Source organism: Candoia aspera, chromosome 7, assembly GCF_035149785.1.
Source record: "Candoia aspera isolate rCanAsp1 chromosome 7, rCanAsp1.hap2, whole genome shotgun sequence".
In the NCBI taxonomy this organism is placed as follows: domain Eukaryota; kingdom Metazoa; phylum Chordata; class Lepidosauria; order Squamata; family Boidae; genus Candoia; species Candoia aspera.
Genome location: NC_086159.1, coordinates 28,389,072 through 28,405,794, shown reverse-complemented (window position 1 = coordinate 28,405,794; position 16,723 = coordinate 28,389,072). Strand labels below are relative to the sequence as shown.

The window sequence follows — 16,723 nt, the reverse complement described above, 5'->3', positions numbered from 1 at the left end:
CTTTCCAACCTTGTTTCTTGATTCTAGAGAGCAAACATATGCTACGCATGCCTGGTAAAGGCTGTATCTTGTATATGCAGAGAGCAGCTTGCCCTACAGTTTGGATCTCTGCAGATCAGAAGCTGGTTGTGTCCTCTGTATAAATATGAACCTTTTGATCAGTATCGGCCATATCATGACTCTTTTCCACTGAATGATTAATATTGTAGTTTATTTCCCAGCATGCATTTTGCTATTGCCCAAAGTCTAGTACACTACTTGCATCAGAAAGTCTTTTCCAGCCTGCATCTACACATGGCACAAATGTGCCTGGACAACACCTTTTCACTGCTCTATCCCTAGGATGTTGTCTTCATTTCATCCCAGACTATGAGCGACACATCTTAAATTATCCTTGGTTATAGGGGTATTAAAGTAGGGCAATGTTTCTCAGCCTCAGCAACTTTAAGATGCATGGACTTCAACTCCCAGGATTCCCCAGCCAACATGCTGGTTGGGGAATTCTGGGAGTTGAAGTTCACACAAATTTGCTGAGGCTGAGAAACACCGAAGTAGGGCATTTCTCTTCATTCCAGCACTGTCCAAGGGCAGCCTCAAGGTATATAAAATCTATTAGGTTTTGTCTTCCATTACCTTGGAGGGAAATTGGGGACTGCAGTGACTTGAAACAGAGGCAGGATAAGGATTGGCAAAGAGGACAGCTAATTTTATGCCATGTTGCTTTCCGCTGACTCAGGGCTTAATGGATGGACAATATTTCAACTCAGCAGTGAGGAAAACCCATGGAAAGAGGGAAGCACCATATTTGGAAGGACAAATAAGAAGATTGGACCAAAGAGTGTTTTCTGGCTTGTCTGAAACCAACCTGGCCAGTTTTTTTAAAGCTGAGTGATATTTTGATGCAATTTAATGCACAGGAAGAAATCATTGTGATTGAATTGCCTGTTAGAGAGGGAACAAATTTGCTGTTTATGCAGAATTGCCAGACAACAGCAGCTGTGTTGTTTGCCGAAAGAAATGCCAGGGTGTCTTTCGTTGGGGGAAAGATCGATTTGCTGAAGCAGTGTTGCTCAAACTCTTTGAACAGGCTGCTCTTGTAAAGACCCTCTTCCTTTTGTATGTGGTCTTAGTTACACACATGCACAATACACACACACTATTGTATCCAATATAGGAGGAGAGCCATGTTAGTCTATGGTAGCAAAAAATCAGGAGTCGTCTGATGGCCCCTTTTCCAACTAACAAATTGTATTAAAAGGCATAAGGTTTATGAGGAGCAGCTTCCTTCATCAGATGTGAGTAACTAGACTAGTGTTTCTCAACCTTGGCAACTTTAGAATGTATGGACTTCCACTCCCAGCTATGCTGGCTGGAGAATTCTGGGAGTGGAAGTCCACACATCTTAAAATTGCCAAGGTTAAGAAATACTGAGCTAGACTGATGATTTAAATTGGGATGAGGCTTGGGGGGCAAAGGGAAGGGAAGATAGGTCAGTTATAAAGATGCAGTTTACATATCAGACAGATTGCCAGTACGTTATCAATTAACAATTGTGATGCATTAAAAACCCTTGTGTTTGTTGAGGCCTTTTGATGTATATGAGTTCAGCAATCTCTTGCTCATTGTTGCTTGGAATAGGTCGTCTTCTTCTCAGATGGTCACTCTGAGGTCTGCAATACGGTGTCCTGGGAGGCTGAAATGCTCTGATATTACTTTATCCTTGGCCTGATGTTATTTGATACCCAGGACTCAAAACAAGGACAATGTAGTATCAGGCTCAACTAAATGTTACACAGTTTTTGATTGTGCCGGGTGGGAATTAGTTGGCTTTTGCCTCATAAAGCAGAACAGCATCATCTCTTTGAAAGAACGACTGGTGGTTGTTTTTCTTGCCAGTAGATGATATCAGGGGCCTCGTTACTAAGGCAGAATGGGATTCAGCAATGAGGGCAGCATGAGGTATGCCAGCATACTTTTGTGCCACCTCCCCTGCCAGAAGAAAACATATTAATACTGCTTTGAGGAAAAGCCCTGGCACAGAGGAAATCCTTATTCAGTTTGGCTTATTGATAAATAAGACAATGAGGACCTTACTAGGAATCAACATTGACTTCATAAGGTGACAGATTTGCCAAAATGCCCTTCCTCCTGAATTGTTTCCTACAAATGCAGTAGAAATTCAATACTGCTGTACAGTTCTGGGCTTATGAGGCAGAATGAGTCCAGGTTCAAGAATTTTTCTTTGGACCTTCCTACCTTGCCTAAAATACGTCCCAGTGCTTGAGAATATAAGCCTTCCAGAACACCAGTGACCATAACTGGTGTGAGAGGGGGACACCTGCTGGGTCTACTGCTAATTTCTGGAGCTGAGAGGCTCTCTCATGAGATGTCCCTGTGTCTTGTTTTATAATTGCTGATCTGCCTAAAGGCTTGCTGAGTCAAAGGCTATCATAACATAATTAAGATCATAAGGGGAGAGAACAAAAGGTAAGAAGTTGTCCAACATTTGAGATAATAGAACAAACAGGCACAACAGGTCATATTGCTACAGTTTTTCTTATTATGAAATATACTTCTAATTATATGCTAGTAATCCATTCCAGGAGCTAGTCTGGTATAGTGGTCAAAGGCACCAGGCTGGAAACTGGGAGACTGTGAGTTCTAGTCCTGCCTTAGGCACAAGCCAGAGGGGTGACCTTGCACTAATTGCTCTCTCTCAGCCCTAGGAAGGAGGAGGCAAGGGCAAGCACTTCTAAAATCTTGCCAAGAAAACCGCAGACTAGTCCAGGTAGTTGCCAAGAGTCAAGGCTGCCCCAAAGGCATACACACAAATTCTAATTCTGCAATTATATCCTATTAACACTGACAAACTATATGTGAGTATCATATTTTTAAAGTGTTCATTTCCTCTATCCTTGTCCACCCCTACTCAGTTAACACACTATGAACTGGAAGATTGCCATAATGGAGAGGATTAAGGAAAAACACTTTCACACCTGCTTCTTTCCTATTCAGCGCACTGTTGCTCAGGACAACAAAATCCAAGAGGTATCACTGGGAAATGTCTTGAGTGGAAATAATAATCATTGCAGGAGACTTGTGAGAAATAGGAAAGGCACATACGACCTGCCTTTCCCACATGTTTCACAAAGGTACCTCATGTAATTCATTGATAACACAGAATGAATGGTTTCAGTCAAATACAACTGGCTCACCTTTTGTCACAGTCCCCATAGGTAGCATGAGATAGGAAGAGATTTTATTTTCACTAAGATAGAAAAACAGTTTCGGTTTACGCTAATTTAGAGAGGGGTCAACACTGTTTTAAAACGAAAAACAAACTGCAGTGCTTTAAGATGTATCTTTGAATCCTTGAAATTATGCCAATCTGATTTTGCAGAACGGAACCCTACCTCTTTATTTCTTAATGTTAACAGTGGATTGTGCTAGTAGGGCTTCAATATCCAGGCTACACAAATCCAGACAGTCACTAGATTGGAGCCAAGAGCTGGAGTACTATGTCTCTTTGCTGCTATCTAGTGGCTGTCCAGATTGTTAAAGGCCAGATATGGTAATCATATATGCACGGGAGAGCAGCAAAGTCAAATTTGGCCTCACCCCATTTCAAGCATGCCTGCACTCTAGGTCGTTTGTCCCATCTGCAATATCACATCCTATTTCCCACCCCACTTCCCACTTCTAATTCAGTATTTATGCAAAGCAGGCTATTACAATACAGAGAACCATATAATCGTTTGAACTGTTAGTATTTTTGGTACATTGTAAGGGCAATGAATATATCAAAATGAAGGGATTTCATAATGAAAAGCAATGAACTAGTGCAATGTAGGTATGTTCTGCTACCTTGGGGTCCCCGATGCAAGAGTTACAAACATGCCCTCTAGTGTTCAGTCTGAAGAAACTGCTTCCACAAAGAGAAATTTGTGCAAGAAAAGGAAAAAGTCATCCCCTCCCTCTCCTTCCTCTAGCTCAGTGTTTCTCAACCTTAGCTGCTTTACGCTGTGTGGACTTCAGCTCCCAGAATTCCCCATGCTGGCTGGGGAATTCTGGGAGTTGAAGTCCACACAGCGTAAAGCAGCCAAGATTGAGAAACTCTGCTCTAGCTTGAGTTCTGCAACAATGGGGTAAAATGGAGCCACAATGGCATGACCTTAGGGCCCATATCAGAACATGGTATTCTATGCAGCCAATTCCTTTGTCTTAGCTAGGCTCTGATTCCCTTCAACCATGGAAGAAGGAATCATTATTAATCTTCTAGCATAGTAGTGGACTGCAGTTCTTAAAAACATAAGCCTTCAACTAACATTACATCATTGGAACCACTGCAAAATAGTCCATATAAGAGAAGCAGGCAAACGGGGGTATTTGGAATTATAATTCCCACACTCCTTGTCACTGGCAATGCTAAGGAGTTATTTGGTAGCAAAGCTGCATCAGTTGGCTTTAGTTGCAGAAAGGCACCATTCATTTCCAGCAGCCATTTAAGGCAAGGCTCCATGTTTACGACCCACTTCAGTAAAGGCCTCCACACATCGATCAATATCCTCTTCACTGTGAACAGCTGAGATCTGTACTCGGATACGGGCTTTACCCTTGGGCACTACAGGATAGCTGAAGCCAATGACATAGATGCCTGTTGGGTGAGAAAAAGGGTGCTGCCATTAGGTTTTGCTTTGTGTTGGCTTTCATTTTCTTTAGTTTATTATTTGCATGGTTTATGGCCTTAAACTTTATTCTGTAAGTTGCTCAGAGAGGTCTCAATATTGAAATGCAGTTAATAAAATAAATAAAGTATGGATAGCATAACATACAGTTAGGCACTTGCCTAACCACCCCAGCAAAGATTCTACGGCACTAATCTGCACTGCAAAGTGATGGTAGAACTCTCGCACCGAAGGATTACACTGGTGCGCTGGCATGGAATGTTTAAATCACAGAATTAAGCAGTCTGCACTATATACAGTATTTCTGTCATGGAAGGGAATTTGACAATTTGGCTAGGGTTTGGCTGATTTTCTTTCAATGGTAGGCAGAAAATAGGCAAAAGGTGCTAGGGTGGACCTAGGAAGCTTCTGAAGCAGACCACTGGTACATCTTACCTGGCATTCTCTGCTTCAACTGGCAGTGGCACTCCAGGTTTCAGGCCAGAATCTTTCCTAGTCTAATTAGAAGGAGCAGTTCTAAAGTTCTAAAGAATGCAAAAGAATGAACAGAAAAAGAAGATGCTCATGGAAGAGTAGATGGCTTAAGGAAGAGAGAAGACAAGGAACAGAAGCAAGAAGTGGCTAACAGGAAAGGGAATTTCATAGCACTCGAAGTCAGATGTGGATGCATATCACTTATAGATCTGAAATTTTAACTTCACTGCCTCTTTATGACCCATCAACCCAAGGTGAAGGCAAATGCCAAATTAGCGGCTGTAAAGCACTTGGGCTTCCAGTACCATACAATGTCTTAGCGATGACTCTAGGACAATATTTCTCAACATTAGCAACTTTAAGATGTGTGGACTTCAACTCCCAGAATTCCCCAGCCAGCGTGCTGAGTTAGAGAGAGTTCAGAGGATGGCAACCCAGATGATACTGGGATCTGAGAACATGCCTATGAAGACAGGCTGAAGGGACTCTAAATGTTCAGTTTGGAGAAGTCTGAGGGAAGATATCAGTGCTCAAGTATGTAATATCACTATTCTGGTACCCAAAAGGGTGCCATAAGGAAGTTGGTCAGGAACTGTTTTCCACTCCACAGATACTAGGGCCAGGAATAATGGATATAAGTTGCAGCTACCTAGATTTCACTTAAACATAAGCTGATGGTAAGATCTGTGCAAGAGTGGAACAGTCTACCTAGAGAGGTTATGGATTCTCCATCTGAGAAGGCTTTTAAGAAGAAGCCTTCTTGAGGATGGTTTAATTGGTTTTCCTGGAGGGTTGAACTAGATAATCCCTGTGGTAATCTTTCAACTTGACAGTTCCATGATTCTATGACAAAGGAATTTCAGTTTCATTTGCGAAAATGGAATGGTTTAACAAATCATTCTCAGAAGCTGGAATTAGCTCAGATGCTTCTTCTACTTGAAAACTGCCAGGATGTTCTCCTCATTTACCTATCTTCTGTTAAAGAGTAAATTGGGATGGAACAGGGGAGCACTAGTTCCAACTCTGATGGCCTTCAACAGAGAAGGATGCAAGTGGATTTTTTCTCACTGTTCTAAGATTTTAAACCAGCTGTCACAAATCAGAAGCCCTCTAGAAGTTATGGATTATTACTGCCCATGATGTCTATAAAGGTAGAATATTTAAAGGGTACCAGGTATAGGGTAACAACTTTAAGCATTCCTATGACTTAATTGGTACCGAAACCAATACCCAAGGGCAAAACATCACATCAGATTATGTGAGCCTCCTACTACTCCAAAACATTTACCTCTTTTTAGCATATCATCAGCCATCACTGAAGCTAACCGGGCATCACCCAACATCACAGGGCAAATAGGATGATTATTGCCTGAAATCGTAAATCCAGCTGCTGCCATCTTACTTCGGAACCTGCAAGTCAGAGGAAAGTCGTCATTTGATCTATTTTATGCTAAATGCATAAGCCTGGCATCAGTAATTCAGTCTTTCTGGTAGCAGAAAACATAACTTCCTAACAAAGAGAATTCAGATGATAGGTGCCAATGGTTATATAACAAACAGCAGAACCACTGAGAATACGTGTGGTACAAGGGACTTCCTCCTCCCAAAACAGAATAGGATCTAAGCATGGTTTATTCAATTAGACAGCAACTGGCTCCACCAACCAGTTCCAGCTTCTCTTCTTCTCCTTCCCACCATTGTTTGCAAAGGAACAATACTTTGGTGAAGCATGCACATAGGCACCTCATTAAACAAAGTCAGACAGCTCCTGTTCTCTCTCTTCCCCCATGCTCACACACAGAAGACTGGCTGCAGTCCCTTCCCCATCTCACAATTAACTATAAGAGGACCCAAAACTCTTTTGCAACCTAATGAAGGCACAATTACTCCAAACTGCAGATTGCTGATTTCATATCACTAGATGCCATCCTGCAAGAAATGGAAGAGGCACAGGAGCAGCAGCAAGCAGGCTGCCTGCATTGGATGTGCAGGCTCAACACAGTATGGCACCTTCAGGAAGAATATATATAAACTTCTCAGTTCAGGCTGGTAAGCCTCTTTCTCCCATTCTTATCACAAAGCATGCTTAGGTTCAATTGCTAAGAAATGCATTGCTAAAGGGAATCCTTGCAGAGTAAGGACTGCTGATTTGTTAAGCTGTAGAATGTGTTTCTAGATTCTTGCGTCATGCTAAGATATTATAAAATTTGTTTAGTTTTGGCTTAGCATGCTGAGTTTATGGTTTGTAAACCATAGTTTATAATTTAGTATGCTGTGCAAATATAGGTTTATTCAAATAACAGTTACGCAACCAATACTTTAGTTCAATAGGTGAACCAGTCCCTCTTTCCATGTAGAACCTATTATTAGCATGAAAGGCATAATATAAATATTCTCCCTTACTGTGAAGTCTTGGCAGCCATGGACTGTGCAATGGCATTGCTCTCCATGAGTAGGTCCAGAGCTTTGGAGGCACAGCCCACAACAGCAGGAGGCAAGCTGTTGGAAAAGAGGTAGGGGCGAGAACGTTGGCGCAGAAGATCCACTACTGCTCTAGGACCAGTTGTATAGCCACCTACAAAGAGAAAAAAAAAATTCTATTACAGGCCCACAAAGTTTGCAATCCACCAACCAGTAATCCCCAATGAGCCTTCCAAGAACCCAGCACAGGGTCTCTTTGCTCTTTTTATAGTGCCGACAGTGAAGGTTGAAGATTCCAATGGGCTATCATGCATGACTGGTGGTCTGTGCTCCTCTTGATGGTTCATACATTTGTGCAGAAAGAGGAAGTACAGTAATTGGCAAAAAGAATACCCATGTTCTTCACTTCACTTTGAAAGAAACGCGCACTAGATGCAGGAAGAGTAAGTTAGTGGCAAACACTGACAATCAAATATTTTGCTTTCTTTAAGGACAGCTAGAACAATATTTTTGTGATCAGCAACTATACTTTTGTATGGCTAGGGGCTGAGACCTAAAGATAAGAAAGATAAAAAAGGTTGGGTTGAAGCTTGAATCTTTTCTTTTAATTAAAATAGGGTGGTTGTTCCTATCAGTGGCTTAATACTCTTGCTACTACTCCTTTACCGCTGACCTGAAGAAAATTGTGCTGTTATTTGGAGGTTTGCTCCTAAATTTCAGCAGGGCAATGGTGAGGGACTCCAGAAACGTCAAAAAATGGGCCTGGTTGACTGAATGTGGCCTGAAGGCAACCCAAATTTATCTAATGGCCATACACTACTGCCAGAGGTAGAATTTAGAGAGTTAGATGGTTGGAGACTTGGCTAGAATTTCCTTTTGAAAGGGTTCAGTGAAAGGGTTTGGGGCCCCCTAGTTAGAATGGAGAAAAACAATGTGAAGGAACTTAAATATGAGAAGATAAAACTCATCCAAAATGCTTTCCCCCTTTCTAAAGAGGTTTGTGTGGTGCTGCTGGATCAATTAGCCTGGCTTGATACATGTCCAGGAGCTACAGGTGACCAAGAAATGGACTATACTACTATGTCTGGACAGGCATGAATTGATACCTCAATCATTCTCTTAAATTGCCCTTTTTTATGCAAACTTCACTGTCCTGCCCAGCCTTCCCCAACATGGACCCTACAATTCTGGCAAGGAATAATGGAAATTGGTATCCAACACATCTGGAGAGCACCAGATTGGAGTAGACAAAGCTAGTATCTCTGGCTGTAGCACAAGACCATAAACCCATCCTCTCCTTCAAACTTATTTCCAAGATAGGAGCAAGAAAGATCTGCAAAACTGCTTGGGGTATAAAGCAAGGCATAAATTAGTAAGCTAAAATAGAATTTAAATTGCCCTGCCTTTCCTCCAAGTTTACAAGGGTTAGAAACTATATTTTAAAACCACTAGCTGGAACTGGCACCTGCTGCTCCACCAAGGGCCTTTCCAAGTGTTGAGTTGATTATAGTTACTTGATCCATCACTCCCAAAAGCTCATCAGTGCCCCTGCAGGGAGAAAAAACCTTAACAGCCTAGGCAATTCAGGTCAAAGTAACAACACCCTAAAACCAGCATGCTAACACTCACTTACTCCATGTAGCCTTGCCCTTTCATTTGTCATTTCCAGAACGGAAGGATACAAACAACTATCTAGTCTGAAAAGGAAAACCTGTAAATTCTAATGAATACAAGTCATTATTAGAGTTTCCTCCAACTTGGCATCAGGACTTGGATGATGGAAAGCTGCAGTCCGATACATCTGGAGGGCATCAGGTTGGGGAAAACTATTCTAGAACTGTCATAACACAAACATTTTTGTATGTTCTTGCTTTTTAAGTCTCCCTTGAGAAGACTTTGTCCAAAACAGATCTAGAATCGTCTTTCACATGTTTCTGTACAAAGACCATAATAAGCCATTACAGAATAGGCTTGACTTCCTGCATGCAGAGAACCCTTCAAACAAGCATGCTGTTCAGGAGTCTTCTCTGCTATTAAGGAAGCTCTTATGCATTAGAAAGGATTGAGGGGTATATTCCAAAGAATCTATCTGAAAAGAGGGACTAACGAAGTCTGATAGCAATCAGCAATCAGATCCAGAGTGAACAAGGGAGCTTCAGAACCAGCACAGGAGTCCCCTCTCTACTTATCCACTGCTCTTTAAAGGAGTAGAAAGAGGGTACCTGTGCTAGATCTGAAGCACCCTTGCCCACTTTGGATCTGAATACTGTACACCCCAAGGTGAGTATATAATCTAAAATGTGCTTATTTCCCAACAGCGCTTGCACCGTAGAAGATCAGTACAGTTTTAAGAATGCTTATCTGCCATTCATGAAATCATGAAGAGAGCTGGCTTACGGAATCACCAAGGGTCGGATACAAATGAATGGATAATTCAATTTGATCTGCCATTCGTGATCATCTCAAAAGAATTCCCAGAAACACAGTCTGAGAAACAACTGACCTATGCACAAGGGGTAACATATGCACAAATAAAAGGTTAAGTGAAACATCACATGACCATACCTGACTTACATCAGTTCCACTGCAATTGTTAAACGAATCACCCACAGTCATTAACCATGACTTGCAGCCTCTTGCTTGTCGGAAGCTGGCTGTGAAGGTCGCAAGTAGCGATCATGTGACTGTGGGACATTGCGACCGTTGTAAATGCACCCAAAAGCGCCCAAATTGCCATCACGGGACTGTGGGGACGCTATGACCACTGTAAGTTTGAGGACTGGTTGTAACCTACTTTTTCATTGCCATTGGACATTCGAATGGTCACTAAACAAGGCAGTCATTAACCAAGGACTAAATCATACCGTGTTTTATTTGATCTTGACTTAGCTTGTTGTGTGAACCCAACAATTGTGGACTGGAAATCATGGGTTGCATAATGCATTGCATTACTTCATGCATCATGGTTTATTTAACAAATCATGGATAATTTGATGTGAGAATTCAGAAAGCAGGCTGTGTATACAAACACACTGCTGTATATGTAAAAAAAAATTACATGCCTTTTTGACAAAAAGCAACACAGCAACAAATTTTAACTAGCTATTCTCAACAAATGCAGTCACTATAACTGCTTTTCTAAAATCCTTTCCACCAGAAAAAAGAGGTAAAAAGAATAGCCGTTTCTTACCTGCCATTAGGCCCAAGAAATCCAGTGGCATGACATTCATCGACAAAAACAAAGGCTTTGTACTTCTGAGCGAGGCTACAGATTTCCTTTAAGGGGGCAATGTCACCATCCATGGAAAAAGCACCATCAGTAGCCACCATCCGTAGACGGTATTTCTGCACAAAACGGGGTGACATAGTATAGGCAGGGGACTCTGGCTAGTCAAAGAACCTGAGAATTTATTTATTTTTTTTAGATTTGTACTACTGAACAATCTAGGAGCAGTGCAGCTACTAACCTGTGCGTCCTGCAGCTTGACTTCCAGATCCTGCATATCCATATGTTTGTAACGATACTTATTGGCTTTACAAAGACGGATGCCATCAATGATGGAGGCATGGTTCAGTTCATCTGACAGTACTGCATCTTCCGGTGTCAGAAGTGCCTGTAAATACCAGAAAACAAACAGAATAGTTATCGAAAGCAACTAGTTGCTCCATTTAGCATGACGGACTCATATCTCCCAGAAAATGTCATTCTGGCTAGTCTACAAACTACCCCAAATATTAAATTACAGAGTCCCCTGACATTAGTTCATCACAGATGGGAATTAACAAACATTCTAACAATGCTAAGTTATTATCAATTGTTGTTGTTTGGAATGTTGGTATGTTTATTTTGCATACATGTCATTATAACAGGCTCTTTACTTAAACATTTATTTCCCTCTGACATCTTCGTTTATATTTTTTGCTCTATACCCCTATGTCTATTTCCATATACAAGTTTCTAGAATATATGTGCATAGAACTATAGGCACACACAGGCCTGGTTCCTATACCACACTAAGCCATGCTTTAACCATGACTTATTAAATAAACTACATTTGGCTGGGTTCACACAATACACTAAACCAGATCAAATCATATTACAGTTTAATGTGATGAGTCTACTGTAATCACTGTGCCAGAATAATTTGGTGGTTAAAGGATCAGAACCTTCGTTATTTACAACAGAACTACTAGTACAGCAAATCATTTATAAATTACTGCAAAGTTGCAGTAATTTGGGATTGTGATGGGTAACCCAGCACCACTCCGTCAGTCTCCTATTTACATAAAGATAACAACCTCAAAGATCCCAGCATTGGCATCAAAGCAGCTGATATAGAGAATGGCATCTTCTCTTTGATGGAAACGAGCAATCTTCTCCTCTAGATCCTTATGTATATTCTAAACAGTTAGAAAGTAGACAAAAAACCCAACATAAGTGGCTACAATTATCACTGTTATCCATGCAGGTTGCAAAATCTACATCCATATTTTTGAGGATATAACCATAGTGCATTCACACATTGATAAACCATGGTTTGCTTCCATCACATTTTGTTGCACAAAGTACGATGATAAGAGTCATAGGTAGTACTAGACCATAAACAACCCAGCACATCTGAGAGCACTAGCTTGAGAAATGATGTTATTTATTATCTAATAGGTCTATACTTCAAACATTATATCCAACTCATTTTAATACATCCAGGAATAACTTATCACTCTCCACACAGAAAGCAGCTTCTGGCCCAGCACCAAACATTATCTACGCAGTCAAATCTGAATGGAAGGGTGGTATTAGTTTAAATTCTGTATTCTTTTCAGAAATATCCAAATAACTGCAGGTACAGTAACTATTATTCCACCAGGATAGATCAAAGTAGCTTTAGAGAGACCTAATATATGAGGAAACACAAAATCAGAACTGGGTAACAGGTGCGTAATAGAATCCTGAGAAACTCAAATCTTTATGAGCCTTAGGCTCCTAAAGCTAGCATCAGAAATGTGCTAGTAATGGTAATTTTTCATGCTTTTCTCTTTCCCCGTCCCCAAAGTTCAGTACTTTGGTATGGTATTATAGCATTCCATAATAAATGTTGGGGCTGTGCACTGCTTTGGATTTAAAGGCAAAAAAATGATTCAGAGCCTGCAGAGGCATGTATGTGACATCTGTCTGGAATTCCTTAAGCCAAATGTGTCTTTTCCTGGGATTGTGCTGCAGCTGGAGAGAAGTGCAAGAAAAGATGCAGCTTTTTCAAGAAGTTGCAAATACCACTATGTGAGCACCCCACATGCTCCAAAGCACCTTTCTGCCTTCAAACTGAAGTGCTAAACAGCCCTAAGAAATAATACAACGTAACTTAGCCCTGTTTGTGAAAATAATAGCTTTAACTCTGAAAAACTGTCCCCAGGGCAATTGCTAAAGAAAATCAACTTTTCAAATGTTTGCCCTGAAATATAATAAGGTGTTATTAAATGAAGAATGAAAGGGTAGCTTTTACACAGTTCCACATTCCTACTCCTTCCTACTTGCGTTCCGCAGATGAAGCGGACAGAACTGAGACCAGCTCCATACTTCCCCAGAGCATCAAGTCCAGCACGGATAACTTCTGGATGACTAGAAAGTCCAAGGTAATTGTTGGCACAGAAATTCAGGATATCTGCAAAAATGACAAGTAGTAACAGGAAGAAGTGAACCAGGCATAGGTAGTCCAGCCTTGTGCATCTTCTTAAATAATTCTATATTTCTCCCTTAGATTGTAGATATATACAATTTTGCTTTATGCCACGAGGTTTTTTTGTCCACTTAACCTAATCAGCTTCGGCTTGTCAGGACATCTAGCAGATATCATTTTGTCATTTGAACATTTGAAGATAGACCATTATAACTGAATAACATTACCCTACAGGACTTTCTCAATAATTGCAGGTTTCGATATCAATTTTTTTTAAAAAAATACCTGAATATGTATGCAGACAAGGCTTACCAGCTTACTAAAAAGGCTTTTGTTTACACTAGCAAATATGGGAGAGCGAACCTTTGTATGGATAGTAATGCAGAGAGTCGGAGCTATGGATATAAATGCGAGAGTAGTCATGGGAACAGCAAGATCAAAGTTAAGTTATATTAATCTACTCCAGGGGTGGCTAACTTGAGGTTCCAGGGCTTCACATTTGAATCCCCTTTTTGTTGGCTTGGAACCTCTTTTGGCTCTGATGGGCTGAAAGAAATGGCAAGAACCTGTGCTGTCCATTAATCTGGGAAGTAGATGAAAACTGAAGTATAATGCCCTAACAAAAGGTATCAATGTTAAAAAACAGAATCCCCATATCTACCCAAACCCACTCTTGTCCAAATATGATATGGCCCCACTCAAAAAAGTTAAGCACAGCCCTTAAAATTCTGCCCCCATCTTCACTCTCCCTACCTATCACAACATTCTCAGCTTATGAAAATGTGTTTGTGGTGGGGAAGGAGTTAGCCATGGAGGTGGCAGGAACATTTATGCACCAGGATAATTCTCACTCAGAAGCATGTAACCTGTGCACTGGTCCCCAGTTCAGCAAAATCTTAAGTACCACTTCTTTTTAAATTATTTTTAAATGATGCAGTGCATGTCAAATTATTTAGATGGTTAAACAAAAAGAAACAGTAAAGAGTTAAAAATGTTGTCTCTAAATGGGAGAAGTAGGGACTAAAATGATAAATGTGGTTTGAAATAAGCAAGCATAACGTAATGTGTAAAAAATGGTACATATGGGACAATCCAATCTTTAAGATTGGGCACAAACCGTTTTTATGGAATACATGGGGAAGAAGCATTAACATTTTAGAGTGGTTTATTGTTAACCAGTTTTTCAAAACTTTTGATGTTTTGTGAAAACAATTCTAACTATGTGAGACTTCTCATGGTAATATATTTGATGAAAAAAAATCTCTTGACAGTATTGTTTGAGCCAGAAGCATTAGATGCATCTGAGTTTCTAAACTATTAATATCATTAGAAAAAGTTCTAATCCTAGAGCTAATTTTTATCTACAATTAAAAGGTGCTACTGAAAAATATGGGTAATTTGCAGATAGCTTCCAATAATAGGTTAGAAGATTTTGTTGTAACAAATCAATGGGCTAGGGTTTTTAAAACTGTCAAATCAGTATCACTTGACCTTAAGATGAATTTAATTTAACAAAGTATTATTTTTCAAGACTACTGGATACCCCAATGGATGTATAAGAAGGGTTCAGTTTGAACCTTTCTATGTTAGAAAGATCTCTAGTGCATGGTTCCCCCCCAAAAAAATCACTTTATAGTGAGATAGGCAGTGTATAAATTTAATAATAAATAAAAATAAAAAGACATGGTTGTTTCTGCAAAGTCAGCAGGAATTGAGTCCTATGCAAGAGAAAAGTAACCTAAATTTTAACTCTTAAACTTGATCTGTTTCTACCAACGCCACTAACGGATGATACATCTGAATTCTGCTTATCAAATGCATTAGGTCAACAAGAAAGAGGATCACGCCTTCCTGAAACTACAGCCAAATAACTTCCTCTATTTTTTTCCCCCGCAAAGCTTCGCCTCTCCTTCCCAATTTACTGCACGCGGCAGCGCGGCTTACCTCCTCGGCTGCCTTCCACGGTGATATGCGGGCCTTGCTTTGACGTTATCACCCGCTCGCTCTTCCAGGTCCCCGCCCCGTGGATGCCCTCCAGCTCGCCCTCCAGCAGGTGCGTAAGCTGGGCCAAAGCAGACTGCGCCCGCGAGGGGCTGCATCGCCTCAGAACCAGCTGGGACCGAAACAACTGGCCGCACAACATCTCTCCGAAGGCGAGCGCCACTCACACAAAAGCGGCAGCTAAACTGGAGACACGTGGGCATCACGTAAAAACGAGGTGTAGACCGAGTAGCCAATCAGAGAACAGAAACGGCTTCTCCCTCCAGCAGCACCGATTAGCAGCAGAGTTTATTTAAGGAGACAGAGAAAAACTTAGAACGAACGATATTCTGACTCTCTAAGCGGAGCTGAAATTGAACTGAAATTGGTAAGGAGCGGAATGGGTTGTTGGAACTAATACGGCAGGCCTAACAGGAAAGAGTAAAAAGAAGCCTGAAAGCTTGCTTAAAATTAACTTTCTCAGTTGATCGAGTTTGTCATGCAATTTTCCATTTGTTTAGGGCAGTGTTTCTTAAGCTTCTTTCTCTCAGGACCCCTTCCCACGTTTATGGAGGACCCCAAAAGAGGTTTTGTTTGTATGGGTTATATTTATTGATATTTACTGTAGTAAAAAAATGGATGCATTAGTCACGATTGTTTGATGGGATTTTAATACTGTATTATTTTTCAACATAGGCTGGCAAATAATTTTGATTTCGAGGACCCCTGAGAGGGTCTTGGGAACCCCCCCAGGGATCCTGGGACCACACTTAAGAAACACTGGCTTATGGGAATGGCTGGCTAGGAAGCCAATGGAGACTTCTGAAAATGGTTAATATGGAATAATAAGGATAGTTCTGAAGGATGCTATTCCCTTCCCCACCCCTCCCCTCAGCAAAGGTTAATGTAATCAAAATTTATGAAAAAGAGAAGCTCATTTTTGCTTAGTTAACACAACAGGCTAAACCAACATGTGGTTACTTGTATGTGGCTTGTTAAGGGAACAGAAGCAGTGCCTTGTGAAGCTACTGAGCACTTCTGGAGATGGAACGTGACATAATGAATCTACCTGGTAGCCTGGCAGAGAGTTAACCTTTGTCTCTGCTCAACCTGCATTTCTCAAAGGAGATCAAATGGAGAATATGCTGATACTTCTCACTGCTGGTATTCAACCTTTTTTACTCTACTCAGAAGCATTGGGGTTTGGGGTGCTCCATTTTCTCACTGAAGCCTCAGTACTTCTCCTGACAGGCAAATGCCTTTATCAGATAAAACTACCCTGCCAATTTCCAAAATAGAAAAGTCTAAGATGTTTAGCTAGGTTTCATGGTTAGATTACTATCAGCTTTTCCCTGTGGGGCTGCCTTGAAGTCAGTTTGGGAGCTACAGTCAGTTCACATATATAAATTATTAATAGAAGTCAGGAGGCAGGATCAGTTCAAATTGCTGGTGCTTTCCTTTAACGCATACCCAGTTAGGATCCAAACA

The 16,723-nt window shown here is 40.9% G+C and overlaps 1 protein-coding gene across 3 annotated transcripts; it reads right to left on the bottom strand.

Annotated features, from left to right (window-relative positions):
* Positions 1–3,748: 3,748 nt before the first annotated feature.
* Positions 3,749–15,412, bottom strand: GCAT (glycine C-acetyltransferase). 3 transcript variants are annotated; one of them, XM_063309401.1, is made up of 9 exons: positions 15,200–15,412; positions 13,110–13,240; positions 11,880–11,981; positions 11,048–11,194; positions 10,771–10,925; positions 9,046–9,128; positions 7,563–7,734; positions 6,448–6,569; positions 3,749–4,676 (listed from the first exon to the last, which is right to left on the bottom strand). In XM_063309401.1, exons 1-9 carry the CDS (start codon positions 15,396–15,398, stop codon positions 4,609–4,611), a joined length of 1,179 nt encoding a protein of 392 aa, XP_063165471.1. In that variant the 5' UTR covers positions 15,399–15,412; the 3' UTR covers positions 3,749–4,608. The 3 variants fall into 3 exon arrangements, with proteins under 3 accessions (XP_063165471.1, XP_063165469.1, XP_063165472.1); XM_063309399.1 differs by having other exon boundaries at positions 3,749–4,654; XM_063309402.1 differs by lacking the exon at positions 3,749–4,676 and adding an exon at positions 5,100–5,182.
* Between the last annotated feature and the right edge of the window lie 1,311 nt (positions 15,413–16,723).